Consider the following 26,656-nt stretch of genomic DNA (forward strand, 5'->3'; position numbering starts at 1 on the left):
ATATTTCTACGATGGAGACGTCCCAATGTGGTGACCCTTGTCCAAGGTCTGTTGGGTTGAAAGTTGTCCTCGTCTTCAGACCCTCCTCCCCAAGTCTCTCTCCACCTCCGCTAACTCCTCCCAACCGAGCATTGTTTACACTTCCGAATCAGGCAAACTGTATCATTTCCTCTCCTTCGCGTCTCTGGCAAAGTCTTCAGTCCTCAGACTTGCTAGAACTCTTCCCAAGCTTGGAGGGGCAGTGCTGAGGGAGCGCCGTACTGCGCTGTCGGAGGGGCGGTACTGAGGGAGCGCCGTACTGCGCTGTCGGAGAGGCGGTACTGAGGGAGCACCGTACTGCGCTGTCGGAGGGGCAGTACTGAGGGAGCGCCGTACTGCGCTGTCGGAGGGGCAGTACTGAGGGAGCGCCGTACTGCGCTGTCGGAGGGGCGGTACTGAGGGAGCGCCATACTGCGCTGTCGGAGGGGCGGTACTGAGCGAGCGCCATACTGCGCTATCGGAGGGGCAATACTGAGGGAGCACTCCACTGTTGGAGGGGCGGTACTGAGGGAGCGGCGTACTGTTGGAGGGGCGGTACTGAGGGAGCGCCGCACTAGCGGAGGGGCGGTACTGAGGGAGCGCCGTACTGTCGGAGGGGCGGTACTGAGGGAGTGCCGCACTGTCGGAGGGGCCATCTTTTGGATGAGACATTAAACCGAGGCCCCGTCTGCCCCCTCAGGTGGATGTAAAAGATCCCGGGGCCACTATTGGAAGAAGAGCAGGGGGAGTTCTCCCCGGTTTCCTGGGACCAATATTTATCCTTCACCCAAAAACAGATGACCTGGGTCATTGTCACATTGCTGTTTGTGGGAGCTTGCTGTGCGCAAATTAAGCTGCTGCGTTTCGTACATTATTTGATTGGCTGCAGAGCGCTTTGGGACTTCCTGAGCTGGTGAAAGTGGCTATATAAATGCACGGTCTTTCTTTGGCGGGAACTTGAGGAGCCGCTCGGTACTGTTGTACCCGTTGAGTGAGATCGCGGCTGAGCTGTACCTCAATGCCCTCTGTCCGCCCATGCCCTGAGCCGAGCCTCCCTGTGGGGGGAAAACCTCCCTTTCAACGTGAAGGGGTAAAATTCACAGGGCTGTGGGGGAACGAGCCAGGGGAGGGGGGCGTGAGATTGATTGCATCGTGTTTTAGGCAAAGTTAACATGCAGGTACAGCAAGCAACTCAGAAGGCAAATGGTATATAAGAACATCAGAAATAGGAGCAGGAGTCGGCCATTCGGCCCCTCGAGCCTGCTCTGCCATTTAATAAGATCATGGCTGATCCGATCATGGTCTCAGCTCCACTTCCCTGCCCGCCCCCTTATCGGTTAAGAAACTGTCTATTTCTGACTTAAATATATTCAATGTCCCGGCTTCCACAGCTCTCTGAGGCAGCGAATTCCACAGATTTACAACCCTCTGAGAGAAGAAATTCCTCCTCATCTCAGTTTTAAATGGGCGGCCCCTTATTCTAAGATCGTGCCCCCTAGTTCTAGTCTCCCCCATCAGTGGAAACATCCTCTCTGCATCCACCTTGTCGAGCCCCCTCATAATCTGATACGATTCGATAAGATCACCTCTCATTCTTCTGAATTCTAATGAGTAGAGGCCCAACCTGCTCAACCTTTCTTCATAAGTCAACCCTCATAGAAACATCGAAAAGAGGTGCAGGAGCAGGCCATTCGGCCCTTCGAGCCTGCACCACCATTCAATAGGATCATGGGTGATCATGCAACTTCAGTACCCCATTCCTGCTTTCTCTCTATACCCCTTGATCCCTTTAGCCGTAAGGGCCACATCTAACTCCCTTTTGAATATATCTAACGAACTGGCCCCAACAACACTCTGTGGTAGAGAATTCCACAGGTTCACAATTCTCTGAGTGAAGAAGTTTCTCCTCATCTCAGTCCTAAATGGCTTACCCCTTATCCTTAGACTGTGACCCCTGGTTCTGGACTTCCCCAACATCGGGAACATTCTTCCTGCATCTAACCTGTCCAATCCTGCAGAATTTTATATGTTTCTATGAGATCCCCTCTCATTCTTCTAAACTCCAGTGAATATAAGCCTAGTCGATACAGTCTCCGGAATCAGCCGAGTGAACCTTCTCTGAACTTCCTCCAAAGCAAGTATATCCTTTCGTGAATATGGAAACCAAAACTGCACGCAGTACTCCAGGTGTGGCCTCACCAACACCCTGTATAGCTGTAGCAAGACTCCCCGGCTTTAATACTCCATCCCCTTTGCAATAAAGGCCAAGATTCCATTGGCCTTTATTGCAGGAGGATTTGAGTATGAGTAAAGATGTCTTACTCCAGTTATACAGGGCCTTGGTGAGACCGCACCTGGAGTATTGTGCACAGTTTTGGTCTCCTTACCTAAGGAAGGATATATTTGCCATTGAGGGAGTGCAGCGAAGGTTCACCAGACCGATTCCTGGGATGGGGGTGATTGTCCTGTGAGGAGAGATTGAGCAGACTGGGCTGATATTCTCTAGAGTTTAGAAGAATGAGAGGTGATGTAATTGAAACATATACAATTCTGATGTGGATTGACAGGATAGATGCAGGGAGGGTGTTTCGCCCCGGGCTGGGGAGTCTCGAACCAGGGGGTCACACAGTCTCAGGATAAGGGCTCGGCCATTGAGGACTGAGATGAGGAGGAATTTCTTCACTCAGAGGGGGGTGAATCTTTGGGATTCTCTGCCCCAGAGGCCTGTGGAGGCTCAGTCGCTGAGTATATTCAAGGCTGAGATCGGTCGGTTTTTTGGGGGATATTTCGGGAATCGAGGGAACGTGGAGTTGAGGTCAAAGATCAGCCGTGATCTGATTGGATGGCGGAGCAGGCTCGAGGGGCCGAATGGCCGACTCCTGTGGCGTGGGGGGATTGTATGAATTGCCGCTTGTTCTTTCGATTGGCTCTTGCAGCTTCTGACGTCGTGCTGAACAAGAAGGAGAGACGGCGGAACAGTATCAACCGGAACTTTGTGGGCGATTACATCGGGATGGACAACCGACCGGAACTGCGGCGTTTCGTCGGTCGCAGGGAACGTATCGACTTCGCGCACACGGTGCTCAAGTACGACCGGCGGTTTAAGGTACAACACCAGCTGCCTGCACTGCCCTCTCCGCTTCTGTGTGGCACAGCCAAACATCGGCAGGTGTGCCGACCGTGTCTCAGTGGGCAGCTCTCCCTCCCTCTCTCTCTCTCGCCTCTGAGTCAGAAGGTCGTGGGATCGTGGGAGCGCCGCACTGTCGGAGGGGCGGTACTGAGGGAGCGCCGCACTGTCGGAGGGGCGGTACTGAGGGAGCGCCGCACTGTCGGAGGGGCGGTGCTGAGGGAGCGCCGCACTGTCGGAGGGGCTGTACTGAGGGAGTGCCGCGCTGTCGGAGGGGCGGTACTGAGGGAGCCGCACTGTCGGAGGGGCGGTGCTGAGGGAGCGCCGCACTGTCGGAGGGGCAGTACTGAGGGAGCGCCGCACTGTCGGAGGGGCGGTACTGAGGGAGCGCCGCACTGTCGGAGGGGCAGTACTGAGGGAACGCTGTACTGTCGGAGGGGCGGTACTGAGGGAGCGCCGCACTGTCGGAGGGGCTGTACTGAGGGAGTGCCGCACTGTCGGAGGGGCGGTACTGAGGGAGCGCCGCACTGTCGGAGGGGCGGTACTGAGGGAGCGCCGCACTGTCGGAGGGCCGGTACTGAGGGAGCGCCGCACTGTCGGAGGGGCAGTACTGAGGGAACGCCGTACTGTCGGAGGGGCGGTACTGAGGGAGCGCCGCACTGTCGGAGGGGCGGTACTGAGGGAGCGCCGCACTGTCGGAGGGGCAGTGCTGAGGGAGCGCCGCACTGTCGGAGGGGCAGTACTGAGGGAACGCTGTACTGTCGGAGGGGCAGTACTGAGGGAGCGCCGCACTGTCGGAGGGGCGGTACTGAGGGAGCGCCGCACTGTCGGAGGGCCGGTACTGAGGGAGCGCCGCACTGTCGGAGGGGCAGTACTGAGGGAACGCCGTACTGTCGGAGGGGCGGTACTGAGGGAGCGCCGCACTGTCGGAGGGGCGGTACTGAGGGAGCGCCGCACTGTCGGAGGGGCAGTACTGAGGGAGCGCCGCACTGTCGGAGGGGCAGTACTGAGGGAGCGCCGCACTGTCGGAGGGGCGGTACTGAGAGAGCGCCGCACTGTGGGAGGGGCGGTACTGAGGGAGCCGCACTGTCGGAGGGGCGGTGCTGAGGGAGCGCCGCACTGTCGGAGGGGCGGTACTGAGGGAGCGCCGAACTGTCGGAGGGGCGGTACTGAGGGAGCGCCGCACTGTCGGAGGGGCAGTACTGAGGGAGCGCCGTACTGTCGGAGGGGCAGTACTGAGGGAGCGCCGTACTGTCGGAGGGGCAGTGCTGAGGGAGCGCCGCACTGTCGGAGGGGCAGTGCTGAGGGAGAGCCGCACTGTCGGAAGGGCAGTGCTGAGGGAGCCCCGCGCTGTCGGAGGGGCGGTACTGAGGGAGCGCCGCACTGTCGGAGGGGCGGTACTGAGGGAGCGCCGCACTGTCGGAGGGGCGGTACTGAGGGAGCGCCGCACTGTCGGAGGGGCAGTACTGAGGGAGCCGCACTGTCGGAGGGGCGGTACTGAGGGAGCGCCGAACTGTCGGAGGGGCGGTACTGAGGGAGCCACACTGTCGGAGGGGCGGTGCTGAGGGAGCACCGCACTGTCGGAGGGGCGGTACTGAGGGAGCCCCGCGCTGTCGGAGGGGCGGTACTGAGGGAGCCACACTGTCGGAGGGGCGGTGCTGAGGGAGCACCGCACTGTCGGAGGGGCGGTACTGAGGGAGCCCCGCGCTGTCGGAGGGGCGGTACTGAGGGAGCCACACTGTCGGAGGGGCGGTGCTGAGGGAGCACCGCACTGTCGGAGGGGCGGTACTGAGGGAGCCCCGCGCTGTCGGAGGGGCGGTACTGAGGGAGCCCCGCGCTGTCGGAGGGGCAGTACTGAGGGAGCGCTGCACTGCACTGCGCTGTCGGAGGGGCAGTGCTGAGGGAGCACCGCACTGTCAGAGGGGCAGTACTGAGGGAATGCCACGCTGTCGGAGGGGCCGTCTTTCGGATGAGACTTTAAACCGAGGCCCCGTCTGCGTCCTCCCTCTCAGCCCCGCTCTCTCTCTCTCTCCCTCTCCCTCTCTCCGCTGCTCTCTCTGCCCACTTCTCTCCCTCTCCCTTCCCGCGCTGTGGGATCGTGCTGTGCGCTCCCGTGGCGCGCCCGCCGACCGGGATTAACCCTGTTCTCCCGCACAGACGGTGAAGCGGGATCTGATCTTCACCCCCAAGTCGCTGTACCTGATTGGCCGGGAGAAGGTGAAGCAGGGCCCGGAGAAAGGGATGATCAAGGAGGTCTTGAAGCGGCAGATCGAGTTGGAAAGGATCCAGTCGGTGTCCCTCAGGTAAGTGGCCAGTGTACCTCACCTTCTGGGCGTCGGAGCGCTGAGCGCACAGAGCGGGAGCAGGCCAATCCGATTGTCCCTACCATCTTCTCCACTCGAGGGAACACAAGCACGGTACTGTGTGACCCTCCGCGGGATTTAACCCTTTTAGCCCCGGTAACATTCTGGTGAAATTGTGCTGTGTCTCCTCTGAGGCCGATATATCCTTCCCCTGTGGCTCACTGAGTCTCTCCCTCTCTCGCCTCGGAGTCACAAGGTCGTGGGTTCCAGTCCCACTCCAGAGACTTGAGCACATAATCCAGGCCGACACTCCCAGTGCAGTACTGAGGGAGCCCCGCAGTGTCGGAGGGGCAGTACTGAGGGAGCGCCGCAGTGTCGGAGGGGCAGTGCTGAGGGAGCCCCGCAGTGTCGGAGGGGCGGTACTGAGGGAGCGCCGCACTGTCGGAGGGGCAGTGCTGAGGGAGCGCCGCACTGTGCTGTCGGAGGGGCAGTACTGAGGGAGTGCTGCACTGTCGGAGGGGCAGTACTGAGGGAGCGCCGCACTGTCGGAGGGGCGGTACTGAGGGAGTGCCGCACTGTCGGAGGGGCAGTACTGAGGGAGCGCCGCACTGTCGGAGGGGCGGTACTGAGGGAGCGCCGCACTGTCGGAGGGGTGGTACTGAGGGAATGCCGCACTGTCGGAGGGGCAGTACTGAGGGAGTGCCGCACTGTCGGAGGGGCAGTACTGAGGGAGCGCCGCACTGTGCTGTCGGAGGGGCGGTACTGAGGGAGTGCCGCACTGTCGGAGGGGCGGTACTGAGGGAGCCCCGCAGTGTCGGAGGGGCCGTGCTGAGGGAGCGCCGTACTGTGCTGTCGGAGGGGCAGTACCGAGGGAGTGCCGCACTGTCGGAGGGGCGGTACTGAGGGAGCGCCGCACTGTCGGAGGGGCGGTACTGAGGGAGTGCCGCACTGTCGGAGGGGCAGTAGGGAGCACCGCACTGTTGGAGGGGCAGTACTGAGGGAGCGCCGCACTGTCGGAGGGGCGGTACTGAGGGAGTGCTGCACTGTCGGAGGTGCCGTCTTTCGGATGAGACATGAAACCGAGGCCCCGTCTGCCCTCTCAGGTGGATGTAAAAGATCCCGGGGCCACTATTGGAAGAAGAGCAGGGGGAGTTCTCCCCGGTGTCCTGGGGCCAATATTTATCCCTCGACCAACATCACTAAAACAGATGATCCGGGTCATTATCACATTGCTGTGTGTGGGAGCTTGCTGTGCGCAAATTGAGCTGCCGCGTTTCCCACAACGCAACAGTGAGCACACTCCAAAAGTACTTCATTGGCTGTAAAGCGCTTTGGGACGTCCGGTGGTCGTGAAAAGCGCTATAGAAATGCAAGTCTGTCTTTTCTGTTCCTGAGGTGTCAAGCCTAGAACTGAACGCAGTTACCCCAAATGAAAATATCGGCGCAATCTCCTAATTTAAATCAGAACGTACATCGAACACTGCCAGAATAATCGGAACACAGCTTTACTTGTCTCTCGAACAGGGAAGGCTGAGGGGAGACCTGATAGAGGTCTTTTAAGGTTACGAAGGGCTTCGATAGGGTAGACGCAGAGAAGATGTTTCGCCTTGTTGGTGGAGACCAGAACCAGGGGGCCATCAATATAAGACAGTCACTGATAAATCCAGTGGGGATTTCAGGAGAAACCTCTTCACGTAGAAACATAGAAACATAGAAACATAGAAAATAGGTGCAGGAGCAGGCCATTCGGCCCTTCGAGCCTGCACCACCATTCAATATGATCATGGCTGATCATGCAACTTCAGTACCCCATTCCTGCTTTCTCTCCATACCCCTTGATCCCTTTAGCCGTAAAGGCCACATCTAACTCCCTTTTGAGTATATCTAACGAACTGGCCCCAACTCCCTCTGGTAGAGAATTCCACAGGTTCACAATTCTCTGAGTGAAGAAGTTTCTCCTCATCTCGGTCCTAAATGGCTTACCCCTTATCCTTAGACTGTGTGACCCCTGGTTCTGGACTTCCCCAACATCGGGAACATTCTTCCTACATCTAACCTGTCCAATCCCGTCAGAATTTTAGATGTTTCTATGAGATTCCCTCTCATCCTTCTAAACTCCAGTGAATACAGGCCCAGTCGATCCAGTCTCTCCTCATATGTCAGTCCTGCCATCCCGGGAATCAGTCTGGTGAACCTTCGCTGCACTCCCTCAATAGCAAGAACGTCCTTCCTCAGATTAGGAGACCAAAACTGTACACAATATTCCAGGTGTGGCCTCACCCAAGGCCCTGTACGACTGCAGTAAGACCTCCCTGCTCCTATACTCAAATCCCCTCGCTATGAAGGCCAACATGCCATTTGCCTCCTTCACCGTCTGCTGTACCTGTATGCCGATTAGGAGAACAAAACTTTACCCAGAGAGCGGTGAGAATGTGGAACTCGCTGCCACAGGGAGGGGTTGAGGCGAATAGTATCGATGCGTTTAAGGGGAGGCTGGATAAACACATGGGGGAGAAGGGAATAGAGGGATGGGGGGGTGGGGGAGAGGGAGAGGGAGAGGGGTGGGAGGGGTGGGAGGGGGCTGGTGTGGAGCATAAACCCAGGCACGGAGCGATGGGCCCAATGGCCTGTTTCTGTGCTGTGAGTTCTACAAAATATTGAAGTGAGATTTGCGTGGGTGAAGGGAACTGTTATGTCTTTGCTTCATGGGGGTCTTGGCTTAAGAATTCATCGCAGAACATTGCTATTGAGAACGAATTGATTTATTAACAAAAGATTTAACAATCACGCTGCACATTACCAGTTCATCACACCAGGCTCACACCTCGAGCAGTTTTGGTTTCCATATTTACGAAAGGATATACTTGCTTTGGAGGCAGTTCAGAGAAGGTTCACTCGGTTGATTCCGGGGATGAGGGGGTTGACTTATGAGGAAAGGTTGAGGAGGTTGGGCCTCTACTCATTGGAATTCAGAAGAATGAGAGGTGATCTGATCGAAACGTATAAGATTATGAGGGGGCTCGACAAGGTGGATGCAGAGAGGATGTTTCCACTGATGGGGGAGACTAGAACTAGGGGGCATGGTCTTAGAATAAGGGGCTGCCCATTTAAAACTGAAATGAGGAGGAATTTCTTCTCTCAGAGGGTTGTAAATCTGTGGAATTCGCTGCCTCAGAGAGCTGTGGAGGCTGGGACATTGAATAAATTTAAGACAGAGATAGACAGTTTCTTAACCGATAAGGGGGTGTGCAGGGAAGTGGAGCTGAATCCATGATCGGATCAGCCATGATCGTATTGAATGGTGGAGCAGGCTCGAGGGGCCGAATGGCCGACTCCTGCTCCTATTTCTCATGCATACCTCATCGTGTATCCCCCGAACCCAACTGGCTGGGGTTTTATTGAGTATTGCGGACATCGCGTGACTGGCTAAGCTCCTCCCAACTCAAACAGCCCCACGAACCTATGAGCGCGCGCGCAGGTGCGTACGTCCTAACCCGGTCTGGCCTGCGCCTGAATCCAGTCTCCCGCGCTATCCGGTTTGACAGTCTCGCGGTCCCGTGGAGCGGGGGACAGGGGCCGGTCGCTCCAAGTGTGTCACTCTCTTCTCTTTCCCTCCCTCCCTCCCTGCGCTGTCCCAGCACAACGCAAGACGACTTCATCATCGTCCACGAGCCGCAGTACGACAGCGTCTTCGAGTCCACGTTCAAGACCGAGTTCCTCAGCCTCCTGTGCAAACGCTTCGAGGAACGTACACAGAAGAAGCTTCACGTAAAATTCAACAAGCAGTGAGTCGTGGAGTGGGGGCCGGGCGGGAGGGAGGGGATAAGGCAGGAAAGAAATGGCCTCCGATGGTGACCCTTGCCCCCCCCTCCCTCCCCGTGTCAGCTCTGGCTCAGTGGGCAGCACCCTCGCCTCCGAGTCAGAAGGTCGTGGGTTCAAGTCCCCACTCCAGGGACATAAATCCAGGCCGACACGCCCAGTGCAGTACTGAGGGAGCGCCGCACTGTCGGAGGGGCGGTACTGAGGGAGCGCCGCACTGTCGGAGGGGCGGTACTGAGGGAGCGCCGCACTGTCGGAGGGGCGGTACTGAGGGAGCGCCGCACTGTGGGAGGGGCGGTACTGAGGGAGCGCCGCACTGTCGGAGGGGCGGTACTGAGGGAGCGCCGCACTGTCGGAGGGGCGGTACTGAGGGAGCGCCGCACTGTCGGAGGGGCAGTACTGAGGGAGCGCCGCACTGTCGGAGGGGCGGTACTGAGGGAGCGCCGCACTGTCGGAGGGGCAGTACTGAGGGAGCGCCGCACTGTCGGAGGGGCAGTACTGAGGGAGCGCCGCACTGTCGGAGGGGCGGTACTGAGGGAGCGCTGCACTGTCGGAGGGGCAGTACTGAGGGAGCACCGCACTGTCGGAGGGGCGGTACCGAGGGAGCGCCGTACTGTCGGAGGGGCAGTACTGAGGGAGCGCCGCACTGTGGGAGGGGCAGTACTGAGGGAGTGTCGGAGGGGCGGTACTGAGGGAGCGCCGTACTTTTGGAGGGGCGGTACTGAGGGAGCGCCGTACTGTCGGAGGGGCGGTACTGAGGGAGCGCCGTACTGCGCTGTCGGAGGGGCGGTACTGAGGGAGCGCCGCACTGTTTGAGGGGCGGTACTGAGGGAGCGCCGCACTGTTTGAGGGGCGGTACTGAGGGAGTGCCGTACTGTCGGAGGGGCGGTACTGAGGGAGCGCCGTACTGTCGGAGGGGCGGTACTGAGGGAGCGCCGTACTGTCGGAGGGGCTGTCTTTCAGATGAGACGTTAAACCGAGGCCCCGTCTGCCCTCTCGGGTGGATGTAAAAGATCCCGGGGCCACTATTGGAAGAAGAGCAGGGGGAGTTCTCCCCGGTGTCCTGGGGCCAATATTTATCCCTCAACCAACATCACTAAAACAGATGATCCGGGTCATTATCACATCGCTGTGTGTGGGAGCTTGCTGTGCGCAAATTGAGCTGCCGCATTTCCCACAATACAACAGTGAGCACACTCCAAAAAAAAGTACTTCATTGGCTGTAAAGCGCTTTGGGACGTCCGGTGGTCGTGAAAGGCGCTATATAAATGCAAGTCTCTCTCTGTGTTACAGGTTGGAGTTCAAGGTGAAGAAGGGGGGATGGGGGCCTTGGGCAGCGGCTGGGTCTCGCCAGATCCAGTTCCAGCCGGGTCACGGGGACGTGCCGCTGTTGAAGCCCAGCGGCAAAGTTCTGGTGGTCAGCATCGGGCCTGGACTGCCCAAAAACTCACGTACGTACTCTCTGATGTGGGGGGTCCGAGCGGCCCCCCTCTCCAAACCATCGTACCCCAACTCTCTCTCTGCCCCTATACCCCATCGTACCCCTCCCCTCTCTCTCTGCCCCTATACCCCATCGTACCCCTCCCCTCTCTCTCTGCCCCTATACCCCATCGTACCCCTCCCCTCTCTCTCTGCCCCTATACCCCATCGTACCCCTCCCCTCTCTCTCTGCCCCTATACCCCATCGTACCCCTCCCCTCTCTCTCTGCCCCTATACCCCATCGTACCCCTCCCCTCTCTCTCTGCCCCTATACCCCATCGTACCCCTCCCCTCTCTCTCTGCCCCTATACCCCATCGTACCCCTCCCCTCTCTCTCTGCCCCTATACCCCATCGTACCCCTCCCCTCTCTCTCTGCCCCTATACCCCATCGTACCCCTCCCCTCTCTCTCTGCCCCTATACCCCATCGTACCCCTCCCCTCTCTCTCTGCCCCTATACCCCATCGTACCCCTCCCCTCTCTCTCTGCCCCTATACCCCATCGTACCCCTCCCCTCTCTCTCTGCCCCTATACCCCATCGTACCCCTCCCCTCTCTCTCTCTGCCCCTATACCCCATCGTACCCCTCCTCTCTTGCTGCCTCCATACTCCATCATACCCCTCTTCTCTCTCTGCCCCTATACCCCATCATACCCCTCCCCTCTCTCTCTGCCCCTATACCCCATCGTACCCCTCCTCTCTTGCTGCCTCCATACCCCATCGTACCCCTCCCCTCCCTCTCTGCCCCTATACCCCATCGTACCCCTCCTCTCTTGCTGCCTCCATACTCCATCATACCCCTCTTCTCTCTCTGCCCCTGTCCCCATCATACCCCTCCCCTCTCTCTCTGCCCCTATACCCCATCGGACCCCTCCCCTCTCTCTCTGCCCCCATACCCCATCGTACCCCTCCCCCTCTCTCTGCCCCTATATCCCATCGTACCCCTCCCCTCTCTCTCTGCCCCTATATCCCATCGTACCCCTCCCCTCTCTCTCTGCCCCTATACCCCATCGTACCCCTCCTCTCTCTCTCTGCCCCTATACCCCATCGTACCCCTCCTCTCTTGCTGCCTCCATACTCCATCATACCCCTCTTCTCTCTCTGCCCCTATATCCCATCGTACCCCTCCCCTCTCTCTCTGCCCCTATACCCCATCGTACCCCTCCTCTCTCTCTCTGCCCCTATACCCCATCGTACCCCTCCTCTCTTGCTGCCTCCATACTCCATCATACCCCTCTTCTCTCTCTGCCCCTGTCCCCATCATACCCCTCCCCTCTCTCTCTGCCCCTATACCCCATCGGACCCCTCCCCTCTCTCTCTGCCCCCATACCCCATCGTACCCCTCCCCTCTCTCTCTGCCCCTATATCCCATCGTACCCATCCCCTCTCTCTCTGCCCCTATATCCCATCGTACCCCTCCCCTCTCTCTCTGCCCCTATACCCCATCGTACCCCTCCTCTCTCTCTCTGCCCCTATACCCCATCGTACCCCTCCTCTCTTGCTGCCTCCATACTCCATCATATCACTCCTCTCTCCCTGCCTCTGTCGCTGAAACCCTTGTCCACGCCTCTCGTCATCCCCAGTCTCCGATTATTACAGGAACAGGAGGAGGACCATTCAGCCCCTCGAGCCTGTTACACAGGAGCAGGAGGAGGACCATTCAGCCCCTCGAGCCTGTTACATTAGGAACAGGAGGAGGCCCATTCAGCCCCTCGAGCCTGTTACACAGGAGCAGGAGGAGGCCCATTCAGCCCCTCGAGCCTGTTACACAGGAACAGGAGGAGGCCCGTTCAGCCCCTCGAGTCTGTTACACAGGAACAGGAGGAGGCCCATTCAGCCCCTCGAGCCTGTTACACAGGAACAGGAGGAGGCCCGTTCAGCCCCTTTAGCCTGTTACATTAGGAACAGGAGGAGGCCCATTCAGCCCCTCGAGCCTGTTACATTAGGAACAGGAGGAGGCCCATTCAGCCCCTCGAGCCTGTTACACAGGAACAGGAGGAGGCCCATTCAGCCCCTTTAGCCTGTTACATTAGGAACAGGAGGAGGCCCATTCAGCCCCTCGAGCCTGTTACACAGGAACAGGAGGAGGCCATTCAGCCCCTCGAGCCTGTTACATTAGGAACAGAAGGAGGCCCATTCAGCCCCTCGAGCCTGTTACACAGGAACAGGAGGAGGCCCATTCAGCCCCTCGGGCCTGTTACACAGGAACAGGAGGAGGCCATTCAGCCCCTCGAGCCTGTTACACAGGAACAGGAGGAGGCCCGTTCAACCCCTCGAGCCTGTTACACAGGAACAGGAGGAGGCCATTCAGCCCCTCGAGCCTGTTACATTAGGAACAGGAGGAGGCCCATTCAGCCCCTCGAGACCGTTGTGCCAGTCATTGAGATCGCGGCTGACCTGCGACCTAACTCCTCCAACCCGCCATTAGTGGTACAGAACGCAAAAGTGCGGATATTATAATGAACCTGTTATAAAACACTGGTTCGGCCCCAGCTGGAGTATTGTGTCCAATTCTGGGCCCCGTACTTTAGGGAGGATGTGAAGGCCTTGGAGGGGTGGGGAGGAGATTGACCAGAATGGTCCCGGGGATGAGGGACCTCAGTGACGGGGAGAGACTGAAGAAGCCGGGGCTGTTCTCCTTGGAGCAGAGAAGGTTGAGAGGAGATTTGATCGAGGGGTTCAAAATCACGAGGGGTCCGGTCAGAGTAGAGAGAGAGAGAAACTGTTCCCATTGGTGGAAGGGTCGGGAACCAGAGGACACGGATTTAAGGCGATCGGCAGAAAGACGACACGAGGGACAATGTTTTTACGCAGCGAGTGGTTAGGATCTGGAACGCGCTGACGGAGAGGGTGGTGGAGGCAGACTCAATCGCGGCTTTCAAAAGGGAGTTGGATAAGTACCTGGAGGGTAAGTATGTGCAGGGCTCCGGGGAAAGGGCGGGGGGTGTGGGACTGGCTGAGAGCCAGCACAGGCTCGAGGGGCCCAATGGCCTCCTGTGCTGTAACCGTTCTCGGATTCTGCCCTATATCGCTTAATACCTTTTGGTTAACAAAAATCTATCAGTCTCCGATTTACAATTAGTAACTGATCCCGTATCAGTTACCGTCTGCGCAAGGGGGTACCCAACTTCTACCACCCTATGTGTGGAACCCCCCCAAACCCAACTGGCTGGGGTTTTATTGAGTCTTGTGAACATCACGTGCATACATTACACCCAGTTATGGTCTCGGCCTACAACGGGAAACATCTTCTCGACCTCTACCCTATTGAACCCTTTCATTATCTTAAAGACCTCTTACCAGGTCGCCCATTCGGCCACTTTTGTAGAGAAAAGAGAAAGAAAAATATGTTGTTGGTATGAAACAAGGGTCCAAAGACCCTTTCCACCTACTCATCATCACAGGCAGCCCCTCGGAGTCGAGGAAGACTTGCTTCCACTCTTAACACGAGTCCTCAGGTGGCTGAACAGCCCAATACGAGAGCCACAGTCCCTGTCACAGGTGGGACAGACAGTGGTTGAGGGAAGGGGAGGGTGGGACTGGTTTGCCGCACGCTCCTTCCGCTGCCTGCGCTTGGTTTCTGCACGCTCTCGGCGACGAGACTCGAGGTGCTCAGCGCCCTCCCGGATGCACTTCCTCCACTTAGGGCGGACTGGTCTTTGGGCCAGGGACTCCCAGGTGTCGGTGAGGATGTTGCACTTTATCAGGGGGAGGCTTTGAGGGTGGTCCCTTGTAACGTTTCCTCTGCCCACCTTTGGCTCGTTTGCCCGTGAAGGAGTTCCGAGTAAGAGCGCTCGCTTTGGGAGTCTCGTGTCTGGGGCATGCGGACAATGTGGCCCTGCCCAGCGGAGCTGGTCGAGTGTGTGGTCAGTGCTTCGATGCTGGGGATGTTGGCCTGGTCGAGGACGCTAATGTTGGTGCGTCTGTCCTCCCGGGGGATTTGCAGGATCTTGCGGAGACATCGTTGGTGGTATATCTCCAGCGATTTGGGATGTCTACTGTACATGGTCCACGTCTCTGAGCCATACAGGAGGGCGGGTATCACTACAGCCCTGTAGACCATGAGCTGGGTGACAGATTTGAGGGCCTGGTCTTCTGACCATTCGATGAGTGGTGGTCCAACCATGCACACACACGGAGCAAGCCAGGATCGCTGTGTTGATGTGTCGACAATTGGCTTGGGGGTGGGTGGGGGGGCTGCTATTTTGAAAATTATTCGTTCCTGAGATGTGGGAGTCAGCATTTATTGCCCGTCCCTAATTGCCCCGTGAGAAGGTGGTGGTGAGCCGCCTTCTTGAACCGCTGCAGTCCGTGTGGTGAAGGTGCTCCCACAGTGCTGTTAGGGAGGGAGTTCCAGGATTGTGACCCAGCGACGATGAAGGAACGGCCGATATATTTCCCAGTCGGGATGGTGTGTGACTGGGAGGGGAACGTGGAGGGGGTGGTGTTCCCATGCGCCTGCTGCCCTTGACCTTCTAGGCGGGTAGAGGTCGCGGGTTTGGGAGGTGCTGCCGAAGAAGCCTTGGCGAGTTGCCGCGGTGCATCTTGTAGACGGTGCACACTGCAGCCACGGTGCGCCGGTGGTGGAGGGAGTGAGTGTTGAAGGTGGTGGGTAGCGTGCCCCATCGAGCGGGGCTGCTTTGTCCTGGATGGTGTCGAGCTTCTCGAGTGTTTGTTGGAGCTGCAACTCACCCAGGCAAGTGGGGAGTGTTCCATCACACTCCTGACTTGTGTCTTGTAGATGGTGGGAAAGGCTTTGGGGAGTCGGGAGGTGAGACACTGGCCGCAGAATACCCAGCCTCTGACCCGCTCTTGTGGCCGCAGTATTTATGTGGCTAGTCCAGTGAAGCTTCTGGTCGATGGTGACCCCCCCAGGATGTTGGTAGGACCCCCTTGGTGTAACCTGTATGCAGGTTGTGACTTTCATGCACGTAAATATGTTACTAACCCATAACTGATATATTATTAATGTCCAGGACCCACGAGGAAAGATAACAGGAAGAGTGGCTGTATTGACACGAAGTCTCAGCACCGTGCAGGTACAGTAAGAGTTTTCAATCAGCGTCTCCGCCCCCTGCCTCAGCTCATCCGCTGCTGAAGCCCTCGTCCGTGCCCTCGTTATCTCCAGACTTGACCATTCCGACGCACTCCCGCCCGGCCTCCCACATTCTGCCCGACGTAAACTAGAGGCGATCTCCCGTGTCCTAACTCGCACCGAGTCCCGCTCACCCATCACCCCCTGTGCTCACTGCCCCCGTGTCCTAACTCGCACCGAGTCCCACTCACCCATCACCCCCTGTGCTCGCTGCCCCTGTGTCTTAACTCGCACCGAGTCCCGCTCACCCATCACCCCCTGTGCTCACTGCCCCGTGTCCTAACTCGCAACGAGTCCCGCTCACCCATCACCCCCTGTGCTCGCTGCCCCTGTGTCTTAACTCGCACCGAGTCCCGCTCACCCATCACCCCTTGTGCTCGCTGCCCCCGTGTCCTAACTCGCACCCAGTCCTGCTCACCCATCACCCCCTGTGCTCGCTGCCCCGTGTCCTAACTCGCACTGAGTCCCGCTCACCCTGTGCTCGCTGACCTACATCGGCTCCCGGTGAAGCAATGCCTCGATTTCAAAATTCTCATCCTTGTTTTCAAATCCCTCCATGGCCCTTGCCCCCCCTCCCTATCTATGTAACCTCCTCCAGCCCCTACACCCCTCCCTATCTCTGTAACCCCCTCCAGCCCCACAACCCCCCGAGATCTCTGCGCTCCTCTAATTCTGCCCTGTTGAACATCCCCTGATTATAATCGCTCCACCATCGGTGGCCGTGCCTTCAGCTGCCTGGGCCCCAAGCTCTGGAACTCCCTCCCTAAACCTCTCCGCCTCTCTCTCCTCCTTTAAGACGCTCCTTAAAACCGACCTCTCTGACGCAGCTTTTGGCAGCCTGTCCCCAATATCTCCTTATCTCCCCAATATGTGGCTCGGTGTCAAATTTCTAGCGCTCAATCCCCCTGTGAAGCGCGGTGGGCCGATTTACTGAGTTCGAGGCGCTATGTAACCGGGGCTTGTTGTCGAAGCTGCGATGGGAGAACCGGGACGAGTACTCGCGGCGCGGGAAATAAATGGCGGGCCTGCGTTTCTCATCGGCTTCCTTCCCTCGCTCCCTGCAGGCGGGGACCGTAAAGCGGGCCGGAGGCAGGAGGCCGGGTCCAGGGAGCGGCCAAAGCTGCGGCCCAGCCCGGGCACCACCCTGCGGCGGCAGACCAGCATGGAGCAGCCCACCTTGCCCCGACAGGGGGCCTACCCCAGGGCCAAGGCCCAGCCCGCCCAGCAGGACCTGGACTTCATGAACGTGCCCGACCAGGGAGTCGCCGGGTAGGTTGGAGGTCAGCCGACGGGCGCCAATCCCCGGGGGAGGTGGGGGGGGGGCAGCGATTGTTACCCCCCCCCCCCCCCGGGCGAGGTGGGGGCGGGGGGGTGAAATAGGAGCAGGAGTTGGCCATTCGGCCCCTCGAGCCTGCTCCGCCATTTAATACGATCATGGCTGATCCGATCATGGACTCAGCTCCACTTCCCTGCCCGCTCCCTTATCCCCTTATCGGTTAAGAAACTGTCTTTCTCTGTCTTAAATTTATTCAATGTCCCGGCTTCCACAGCTCTCTGAGGCAGCGAATTCCACAGATTTACAACCCTCTGAGAGAAGAAATTCCTCCTCATCTCAGCTTTAAATGGGCGGCCCCTTATTCTAAGACCATGCCCCCTAGTTCTAGTCTCCCCCATCAGTGGAAACATCCTCTCTGCATCCACCTTGTCGAGCCCCCCTCATAATCTGATACGTTTCGATAAGATCACCTCTCATTCTTCTGAATTCCAATGAGTAGAGGCCCAACCTGCTCAACCTTTCCTCATAAGTCAACCCCCTCATCCCCGGAATCAACCGAGTGAACCTTCTCTGAACTGCCTCCAAAGCAAGTATATCCTTTCGTAAATATGGAGACCAAAACTGCACGCAGTACTCCAGGTGTGGCCTCACCAATACCCTGTATAGCTGTAGCAAGACTTCCCTGCTTTTATACTCCATCCCCTTTGCAATAAAGGCCAAGATACCATTGGCCTTCCTGATCACTTGCTGTACCTGCATACTATCTTTTTGTGTTTCATGCACAAGTACCCTCAGGTCCCGCTGTACTGCGGCGCTTTGCAATCTCTCTCCATTTAAATAATAACTTGCTCTTTGATTTTTTTTCTGCCAAAGTGCATGACCTCACACTTTCCCACATTATACTCCATCTGCCAAATTTCTGCCCACTCACTTAGCCTGTCTATGTCCTTCTGCAGATTGTGTGTGTCCTCCTCACACATTGCTTTTCCTCCCATCTTTGTATCGTCAGCAAACTTGGCTACGTTACACTCAGTCCCTTCTTCCAAGTCGTTAATATAGATTGTAAATAGTTGGGGTCCCAGCACTGATCCCTGCGGCACCCCACTAGTTACTGATTGCCAACCAGAGAATGACCCATTTATCCCGACTCTCTGTTCTCTGTTTGTTAGCCAATCCTCTATCCATGCTATTATATTACCCCCCAACTCGGTGGGGAGGGGGAGGGGGATGGGGGGAAGAAAGGAGACATTGGTGGAGGGAGGGTGGGGGAATGGAGGGCGATGGGGTGGAGGTCGGGGGTGGGGTGGGGGAGGGGATAGTTACGACCCCTGATCGCTTTCCCACTTGACCCCGGCCCGGGAAGAGGCGCCCGTGTTCGGCGAGGGCAGGATTGGGCTGGGCCGCGATGCCCCCCACAGTCGAATAGCAGGAGCAGAATGGCCGACCTGTTCGCTGAGGTGCACGCGGGGGCTGCTGACAACTCGCGCAGCTGCGCCCTAAAGCTCACTGTGTGCAAGACCCATCAAGGCAGGCCTCCCCAAACTGCAAAGGGAGTGGGCTCTGAAGGCATGGGTTCCCACACAACTTAGTGAGAAGGACATGGCCCGGCAATTAAATGGGGCGGCTGAGGTGAGCCCAGAATATTACTTCACGTTCACCAGCACCAGAGGATTGGATTCGAATTCGTGAAAAGACTGATCAGAGAAATAAATGTCTTTAGTCGAAGTCCAGACGTTCGAGGGCTCAACTCCCGCTCCAGAGGCTCGAGCACATAATCCAGGCCGAGGCTCCCCTTGTGCCGGTACTGAGGGAGCGCCGCACTGCGCTGTCGGAGGGGCGGTACTGAGGGAGCGCCGCACTGCGCTGTCGGAGGGGCGGTACTGAGGGAGCGCCGTACTGCGCTGTCGGAGGGGCAGTACTGAGGGAGCGCCGTACTGCGCTGTCAGAGGGGCAGTACTGAGGGAGCGCCGCACTGCGCTGTCGGAGGGGCAGTGCTGAGGGAGCGCCGCACTGCGCTGTCGGAGGAGCGGTGCTGAGGGAGCGCCGCACTGCGCTGTCGGAGGGGCAGTACTGAGGGAGCGCCGCACTGCGCTGTCGGAGGGGCGGTACTGAGGGAGCGCCGCACTGCGCTGTCGGAGGGGCGGTACTGAGGGAGCGCCGCACTGTCGGAGGGGCGGTACTGAGGGAACGCCGTACAGCGCTGTCGGAGGGGCGGTACTGAGTGAGCGCCGCACTGCGCTGTCGGAGGGGCGGTACTGAGGGAGCGCCGTACTGCGCTGTCGGAGGGGCAGTACTGAGGGAGCGCCGCACTGTCGGAGGGGCGGTACTGAGGGAGCGCCGTACTGCGCTGTCGGAGGGGCGGTACTGAGGGAGCGCCGCACTGTCGGAGGGGCGGTACTGAGGGAGCGCCGTACTGCGCTGTCGGAGGGGCGGTACTGAGTGAGCGCCGCACTGCGCTGTCGGAGGGGCGGTACTGAGGGAGCGCCGTACTGCGCTGTCGGAGGGGCGGTACTGAGGGAGCGCCGCACTGTCGGAGGGGCGGTACTGAGGGAGCGCCGTACTGCGCTGTCGGAGGGGCGGTACTGAGGGAGCGCCGCACTGTCGGAGGGGCGGTACTGAGGGAGCGCCGTACTGCGCTGTCGGAGGGGCGGTACTGAGGGAGCGCCGCACTGCGCTGTCGGAGGGGCAGTACTGAGGGAGCGCCGCACTGCGCTGTCGGAGGGGCAGTACTGAGGGAGCGCCGTACTGCGCTGTCGGAGGGGCGGTACTGAGGGAGCGCCGCACTGCGCTGTCGGAGGGGCGGTACTGAGGGAGCGCCGCACTGCGCTGTCGGAGGGGCGGTACTGAGGGAGCGCCGCACTGTCGGAGGGGCGGTACTGAGGGAGCACCGCACTGCGCTGTCGGAGGGGCGGTACTGAGGGAGCGCCGCACTGCGCTGTCGGAGGGGCAGTACTGAGGGAGCGCCGCACTGCGCTGTCGGAGGGGCGGTACTGAGGGAGTGCCGCACTGTCGGAGGGGCGGTACTGAGGGAGCGCCGCACTGTCGGGGGGGCGGTACTGAGGGAGTGCCGCACTGTCGGAGGGGCGGTACTGAGTGAGCGCCGCACTGCGCTGTCGGAGGGGCGGTACTGAGGGAGCGCCGTACTGCGCTGTCGGAGGGGCGGTACTGAGGGAGTGCCGCACTGCGCTGTCGGAGGGGCAGTACTGAGGGAGTGCCGCACTGCGCTGTCGGAGGGGCGGTACTGAGGGAGCGCCGCACTGCGCTGTCGGAGGGGCGGTACTGAGGGAGCGCCGCACTGCGCTGTCGGAGGGGCAGTACTGAGGGAGTGCCGCACTGCGCTGTCGGAGGGGCGGTCTCATGTTCTGCTCCTGTTGCCTGTAGCTTGCACCGGCGGATGTCGAAGGAGGTGAAGCCAGTGCCGGGGGGAGGCCGAGCAAAGCCACAGCCAAAGCCCCGACCGCGGCAAGCGCGATGTCGAGCGCTGTACGCCTACGATGCCCAGGACACGGACGAGCTGAGCTTCAACGCGGAGGACGTGATCGAGATTGTGAAGGAAGGTGAGGGCTTGAGGGATGGAGGGCGGGGGGGGGGCCGTGGGGGGTGGGGGGGGAAGTATGCGGTCGTTTCTTGAACCGCGCCCATAACTGCAGCCCCTCACCCCCACCCCCAAACTCCGGCTCCGCTGAGCTCGTCGGTGACCGAGGTGCCCCAGGATGGGACCACGCACAGGAAGATCCCATTCCCGCGGCGCCATCGAGGTGAGCCCTTGGGTGAGGGGGGAAACCCGCTCACTGTCCACTGACTCCCACTGGGGGCTACTGCGCCTCGGGGGGGACGGGATCAGGCTGGGCCGCGATGCCACCCGCAGTTAAATAGCCTGCTGTCTGCAATGGCCGCCCGTAGGCCAAGGGCCAGCGCCCGGTGCCTGTGGAACGGTCTCCCAGCAAGGGGCGTGCGGGGTGGGTGGGGAGGTTGCATTTAGATAGCGCCTTTAACGTAGTGAAACGTCCCCAAGGTGTATCACACGAGCGATTATCAGACAACATTACACACCGAGCCAAATAAGGAGACACTAGGGGCAGGCAACCAAAAGCTGGGTCAAAGAGGTGGGTTTTAAGGAGCATCTTGAAGGAGGAGAGAGAGGCGGAGAGGTTTAGGGAGGGAGTTCCAGAGCTTGGGGCTCAGGCAGCTGAAGGCACGGCCACCGATGGTGGAGCGATTATAATCAGGGATGGTCAGGAGGGCAGAATTAGAGGAGGGCAGAGATCTCGGGGGTCGTGGGGCTGGAGGAGGTTACCGAGATAGGGAGGGGTGCAGGGGCTGGAGGAGGTTACAGAGATAGGGAGGGTGTAGGGGCTGGAGGAGGTTACAGAGATAGGGAGGGTTGTAGGGGCTGGAGGAGGTTACAGAGATAGGGAGGGTTGTAGGGGCTGGAGGAGGTTACAGAGATAGGGAGGGGTGTAGGGACTGGAGGAGGTTACAGAGATAGGGAGGGGGGCGAGGGCCATGGAGGGATTTGTAAACAAGGATGAGAACTTTGATATTGAGGCGTTGCTTAACTGGGAGCCAATGTAGGTCAGCGAGCACAGGGGATGATGGGTGAGCGGGACTGGGTGCGAGTTAGGACACGGGGCAGTGAGCACAGGGGGTGATGGGTGACTGGGACTGGGTGCGAGTTAGGACACGGGGCAGTGAGCACAGGGGGTGATGGGTGAGTGGGACTGGGTGCGAGTTAGGACATGGGGCAGTGAGCACAGGGGATGATGGGTGAGCGGGACTGGGTGCGAGTTAGGACACGGGGCAGTGAGCACAGGGGGTGATGGGTGAGCGGGACTGGGTGCGAGTTAGGACACGGGGCAGTGAGCACAGGGGGTGATGGGTGAGTGGGACTGGGTGCGAGTTAGGACATGGGGCAGTGAGCACAGGGGGTGATGGGTGAGCGGGACTGGGTGCGAGTTAGGACACGGGGCAGCGAGCACAGGGGGTGATGGGTGAGCGGGACTCGGTGCGAGTTAGGACACGGGGCAGCGAGCACAGGGGGTGATGGGTGAGCGGGACTCGGTGCGAGTTAGGACACGGGGCAGCGAGCACAGGGGGTGATGGGTGAGCGGGACTCGGTGCGAGTTAGGACACGGGGCAGCGAGCACAGGGGGTGATGGATGAGCGGGACTCGGTGCGAGTTAGGACACGGGGGCAGCGAGCACAGGGGGTGATGGGTGAGCGGGACTCGGTGCGAGTTAGGACACGGGGGCAGCGAGCACAGGGGGTGATGGGTGAGCGGGACTCGGTGCGAGTTAGGACACGGGGCAGTGAGCACAGGGGGTGATGGGTGAGCGGGACTCGGTGCGAGTTAGGACACGGGGCAGTGAGCACAGGGGGTGATGGGTGAGCGGGACTCGGTGCGAGTTAGGACACGGGGGCAGTGAGCACAGAGGGTGATGGGTGAGCGGGACTCGGTGCGAGTTAGGACACGGGGCAGCGAGCACAGGGGGTGATGGGTGAGTGGGACTCGGTGCGAGTTAGGACACGGGGGCAGTGAGCACAGGGGGTGATGGGTGAGCGGGACTCGGTGCGAGTTAGGACACGGGGGGCAGCGAGCACAGGGGGTGATGGGTGAGCGGGACTCGGTGTGAGTTAGGACACGGGGCAGCGAGCACAGGGGGTGATGGGTGAGCGGGACTCGGTGCGAACAGTGTGGTTGAGGAGGGAGCAGTGTGGTGGGTTGGGAGAATTCTAAACTACGATGGTTGACCCTTGCTGAAACGCCTCTCCCTTTCTCTCCCCACCCCCCCTCTCTCTCCGATGGTGCAGATCCGTCGGGATGGTGGGTCGGCAAGATCCGCGGGAAGGAAGGACTGCTCCCGGGAAACTACGTGGAGAAGATCTGAATCCAGAGGCGACGAGGGAGAAGACCACGATCGGGGGGAGAAGCTCCCTGGGACCCTCCCCTCGGGGAGAGGGCAGGAGGACCTGAAATACAACATGGACCTGTGCCCCGGCAAACGGAGCCTGGCCTCGGGGGGGGGGGGGGGGGTGACTCAACGTTCCCTCGGCTCCCCTCCCCACACACTCGAGGGTCGCCAGCGTACCAACACTTGGGGGCCGGTGTGGGGTGACCCCGAGACCGGTGACACGACCCCCGTGGGCATCACGCTATGTTTCACGCCCTGCCCGCTTGCCCAGCATCTGCCCGCTCCTTGTACGCTGTGTGTGTGTGTGTGTGTGTGTGTGTTTTTAAATAAAATAATTCATTTTTATTCCTGTTCTCGTTTGGGGGGGGCTTCGATCTCGCTCGGCCGTCAGTCAGGGTACTTCCGTTGGCGGAGGTGTGGGAACAATCTCCAACGCGCGCGGACACGCGCTCTCTCGCGCACACGCACGCGCGCGCGCGCTCGCACAGGCTGACACACACAATCGCACCACTCCCGCGCTCTCGCGCCGAGATAAAACTCTCACACACACACTCATACTCTTACCCAGTGTCTCACTCACACTTTGACACACTCGGGAGCGCCGTACTGCGCTGTCGGAGGGGCGGTACTGAGGGAGCGCCGTACGGCGCTGTCGGAGGGGCAGTACTGAGGGAGCGCCGTACTGTCGGAGGGGCAGTACTGAGGGAGCGCCGCACTGCGCTGTCGGAGGGGCAGTACTGAGGGAGCACCGCACTGCGCTGTCGGAGGGGCGGTACTGAGGGAGCACCGCACTGCGCTGTCGGAGGGGCAGTACTGAGGGAGCACCGCACTGCGCTGTCGGAGGGGCGGTACTGAGGGAGCGCCGCACTGCGCTGTCGGAGGGGCAGTACTGAGGGAACGCCGTACTGCACTGTCGGAGGGGCGGTACTGAGGGAGCGCCGTACTGTCGGAGGGGCAGTACTGAGGGAGCGCCGTACTGCGCTGTCGGAGGGGCAGTGCTGAGGGAGCACCGTACTGTCGGAGGGGCAGTACTGAGGGAGCGCCGTACTGCGCTGTCGGAGGGGCGGTACTGAGGGAGCACCGCACTGCGCTGTCGGAGGGGCGGTACTGAGGGAGCACCGCACTGCGCTGTCGGAGGGGCAGTACTGAGGGAGCGCCGCACTGCGCTGTCGGAGGGGCGGTACTGAGGGAGCGCCGTACTGTCGGAGGGGCAGTACTGAGGGAGCGCCGCACTGCGCTGTCGGAGGGGCGGTACTGAGGGAGCGCCGTACTGCGCTGTCGGAGGGGTGGTACTGAGGGAGCGCCGTACTGTCGGAGGGGCAGTACTGAGGGAGCGCCGCACTGCGCTGTCGGAGGGGCAGTACTGAGGGAGCGCCGCACTGCGCTGTCGGAGGGGCGGTACAGCAGAGAATTTAATGGGCAGAGTGTAGTAATTTCGATCGCCGAGGTGGGTCGGACAGGAATTAATCAGATTCCATTCGCCCTAAATTGGCCTGGGATTTTTAATCTGTCTTTTTTTGGTTCTCCCAGGAGGTGACCTAGTTTGCGGTCGGGTGGGGAGTGTATAATGTGGTGCACGAGGTACCTTGATTTTGTGCGACCGGCTCTATGGACCTGATCACCTTTCCCTGTCCGCCATTGTTCGTAGGAAAGGCGGGCGGGCAGTTAGGATACAGATCGGCCGTTGAGTGGCAGAACAGGCCCGAAGGGCTGAATGGCCTCCTACTGTTGGCCTTTATTGCGAAGGGGATGGAGTATAAAAGCAGGGAAGTCTTGCTCCAGTTATACAGGGTATTGGTGAGGCCACACCTGGAGTACTGCGTGCAGTTTTGGTTTCCATATTTACGAAAGGATATACTTGCTTTGGGGCAGTTCAGAGAAGGTTCACTCGGTTGATTCCGGGGATGAGGGGGTTGACTTATGAGGAAAGGTTGAGTAGGTTGGGCTTCTACTCATTGGAATTCAGAAGAATGAGAGGTGATCTTATCGAAACGTATCAGATTATGAGGGGGGCTCGACAAGGTGGATGCAGAGAGGATGTTTCCACTGATGGGGGAGACTAGAACTAGGGGGCACGGTCTTAGAATAAGGGGCCGCCCATTTAAAACTGAGATGAGGAGGAATTTCTTCTCTCAGAGGGTTGTGAATCTGTGGAATTCTCTGCCTCAGAGAGCTGTGGAGGCTGGGACATTGAATATATTTAAGGTGGAGATAGACAGATTTTCGAGCGATAAGGGAGTGAAGGGTTATGGGGAGCGGGCGGGGAAGTGGAGCTGAGTCCATGATCGAATCAGCCATGATCGTATTAAATGGCGGAGCAGGCTCGAGGGGCCGAATGGCCGACTCCTGCTCCTATTTCTTATGTTCCCACGTCGTCAGCCCAGGACCGCAGGTGGAGCTCTGGGCCTTGGACAGGATGGGCGCTACTCGGGCACAGACCACTGGCGGCAGTCTGGGGCCCCCGTGGGCCCTGAATGTCCGAGCGAGACCACCCCACTGACCCGGAGAAACTGGACAAGGGTCGAGACCACGGGCTGAGACCTCCCTCTGGTGGCCCAGGGGGGGTAAGTGCACCTCCGACAACAACCGCCTGCATTTATATAGTGCCTTTCACAACCACCGGACATCCCAAAGCGCTTTACAGCCAATGAAGTGCTTTTGGAGTGTGGTCACTGGTGTATTGTGGGAAACACCAATTTGCGCACAGCAAGCTCCCAGACACAGCGATGTGATAATGACCCGGATCATCCGTTGGTTGAGGGATAAATATTGGCCCCAGGACACCGGGGAGAACTCCCCCTGCTCTTCTTCCAATAGTGGCCCCGGGATCTTTTACATCCACCCGAGAGGGCAGACGGGGCCTCGGTTTAACGTCTCATCCGAAAGACGGCACCTCCGACAGTGCGGCACTCCCTCAACACCGCCCCTCCGACAGTGCGGTGCTCCCTCAGTACTGCCCCTCTGACAGTGCGGCACTCCCTCACTACTGCCCCTCCGACAGTGCGGCACTCCCTCAGTACTGCCCCTCCGACAGTGCGGCTCTCCCTCAGTACTGCCCCTCCGACAGTGCGGCGCTCCCTCAGTATTGCCCCTCCGACAGTACGGCGCTCCCTCAGTACTGCCCCTCCTGACAGTGCGGCGCTCCCTCAGTATTGCCCCTCCGACAGTACGGCGCTCCCTCAGTACTGCCCCTCCCGACAGTGCGGCGCTCCCTCAGTACTGCCCCTCCCGACAGTGCGGCGCTCCCTCAGTACTGCCCCTCCGACAGCGCAGTACGGCAATGGGCTGGGGAGGGGTAGCGAGGCCTGGTGTGAGTAACCGCGGAGTGTGTGGGGTTATGGCGAGCTGTAACTGAACGGTGGACCAGGCTCGAGGGGCTGAATGGACTGCTCCTGCCACCCCCCCGAGCCGATGGTGCCTGTGAGCTGAAGGAACGCCCCCCCCCCCACCGCCCCTGAAAGAAGACACAGACAGGTTGTGTGTATTTTACTGCAGACATTATATTTACACTTCATTCTTCCCAAACACCAGTCAGTCAGTGGTGAAGCAAAACATAAAGTAACAATCGCACAGCTGGAGACATCAGTCTCCCGGCCCCCAACCCCGGGGCCATCGCTGACTGTCCCGG

At 59.5% G+C, this 26,656-nt stretch overlaps 1 protein-coding gene across 1 annotated transcript in view; it reads left to right on the forward strand.

The window, feature by feature from the left end:
- myo1eb (myosin IEb) overlaps window positions 1-23,335 on the forward strand; it is an 86,523-nt gene extending 63,188 nt beyond the window's left edge. Inside the window, exons 13-20 of the mRNA XM_070868482.1 lie at window positions 2,955-3,124; window positions 5,303-5,448; window positions 9,087-9,233; window positions 10,561-10,718; window positions 15,722-15,784; window positions 16,905-17,109; window positions 20,498-20,673; window positions 22,928-23,335. Of these exons, the coding sequence (XP_070724583.1) occupies window positions 2,955-3,124; window positions 5,303-5,448; window positions 9,087-9,233; window positions 10,561-10,718; window positions 15,722-15,784; window positions 16,905-17,109; window positions 20,498-20,673; window positions 22,928-23,004 (1,142 nt within the window). The 3' untranslated portion in view covers window positions 23,005-23,335. The remainder of the gene's footprint in view (window positions 1-2,954; window positions 3,125-5,302; window positions 5,449-9,086; window positions 9,234-10,560; window positions 10,719-15,721; window positions 15,785-16,904; window positions 17,110-20,497; window positions 20,674-22,927) is intronic.
- Window positions 23,336-26,656: the final 3,321 nt, after the last annotated feature.

This window comes from Pristiophorus japonicus, chromosome 30, assembly GCF_044704955.1.
Source record: "Pristiophorus japonicus isolate sPriJap1 chromosome 30, sPriJap1.hap1, whole genome shotgun sequence".
NCBI classification, from domain to species: domain Eukaryota; kingdom Metazoa; phylum Chordata; class Chondrichthyes; family Pristiophoridae; genus Pristiophorus; species Pristiophorus japonicus.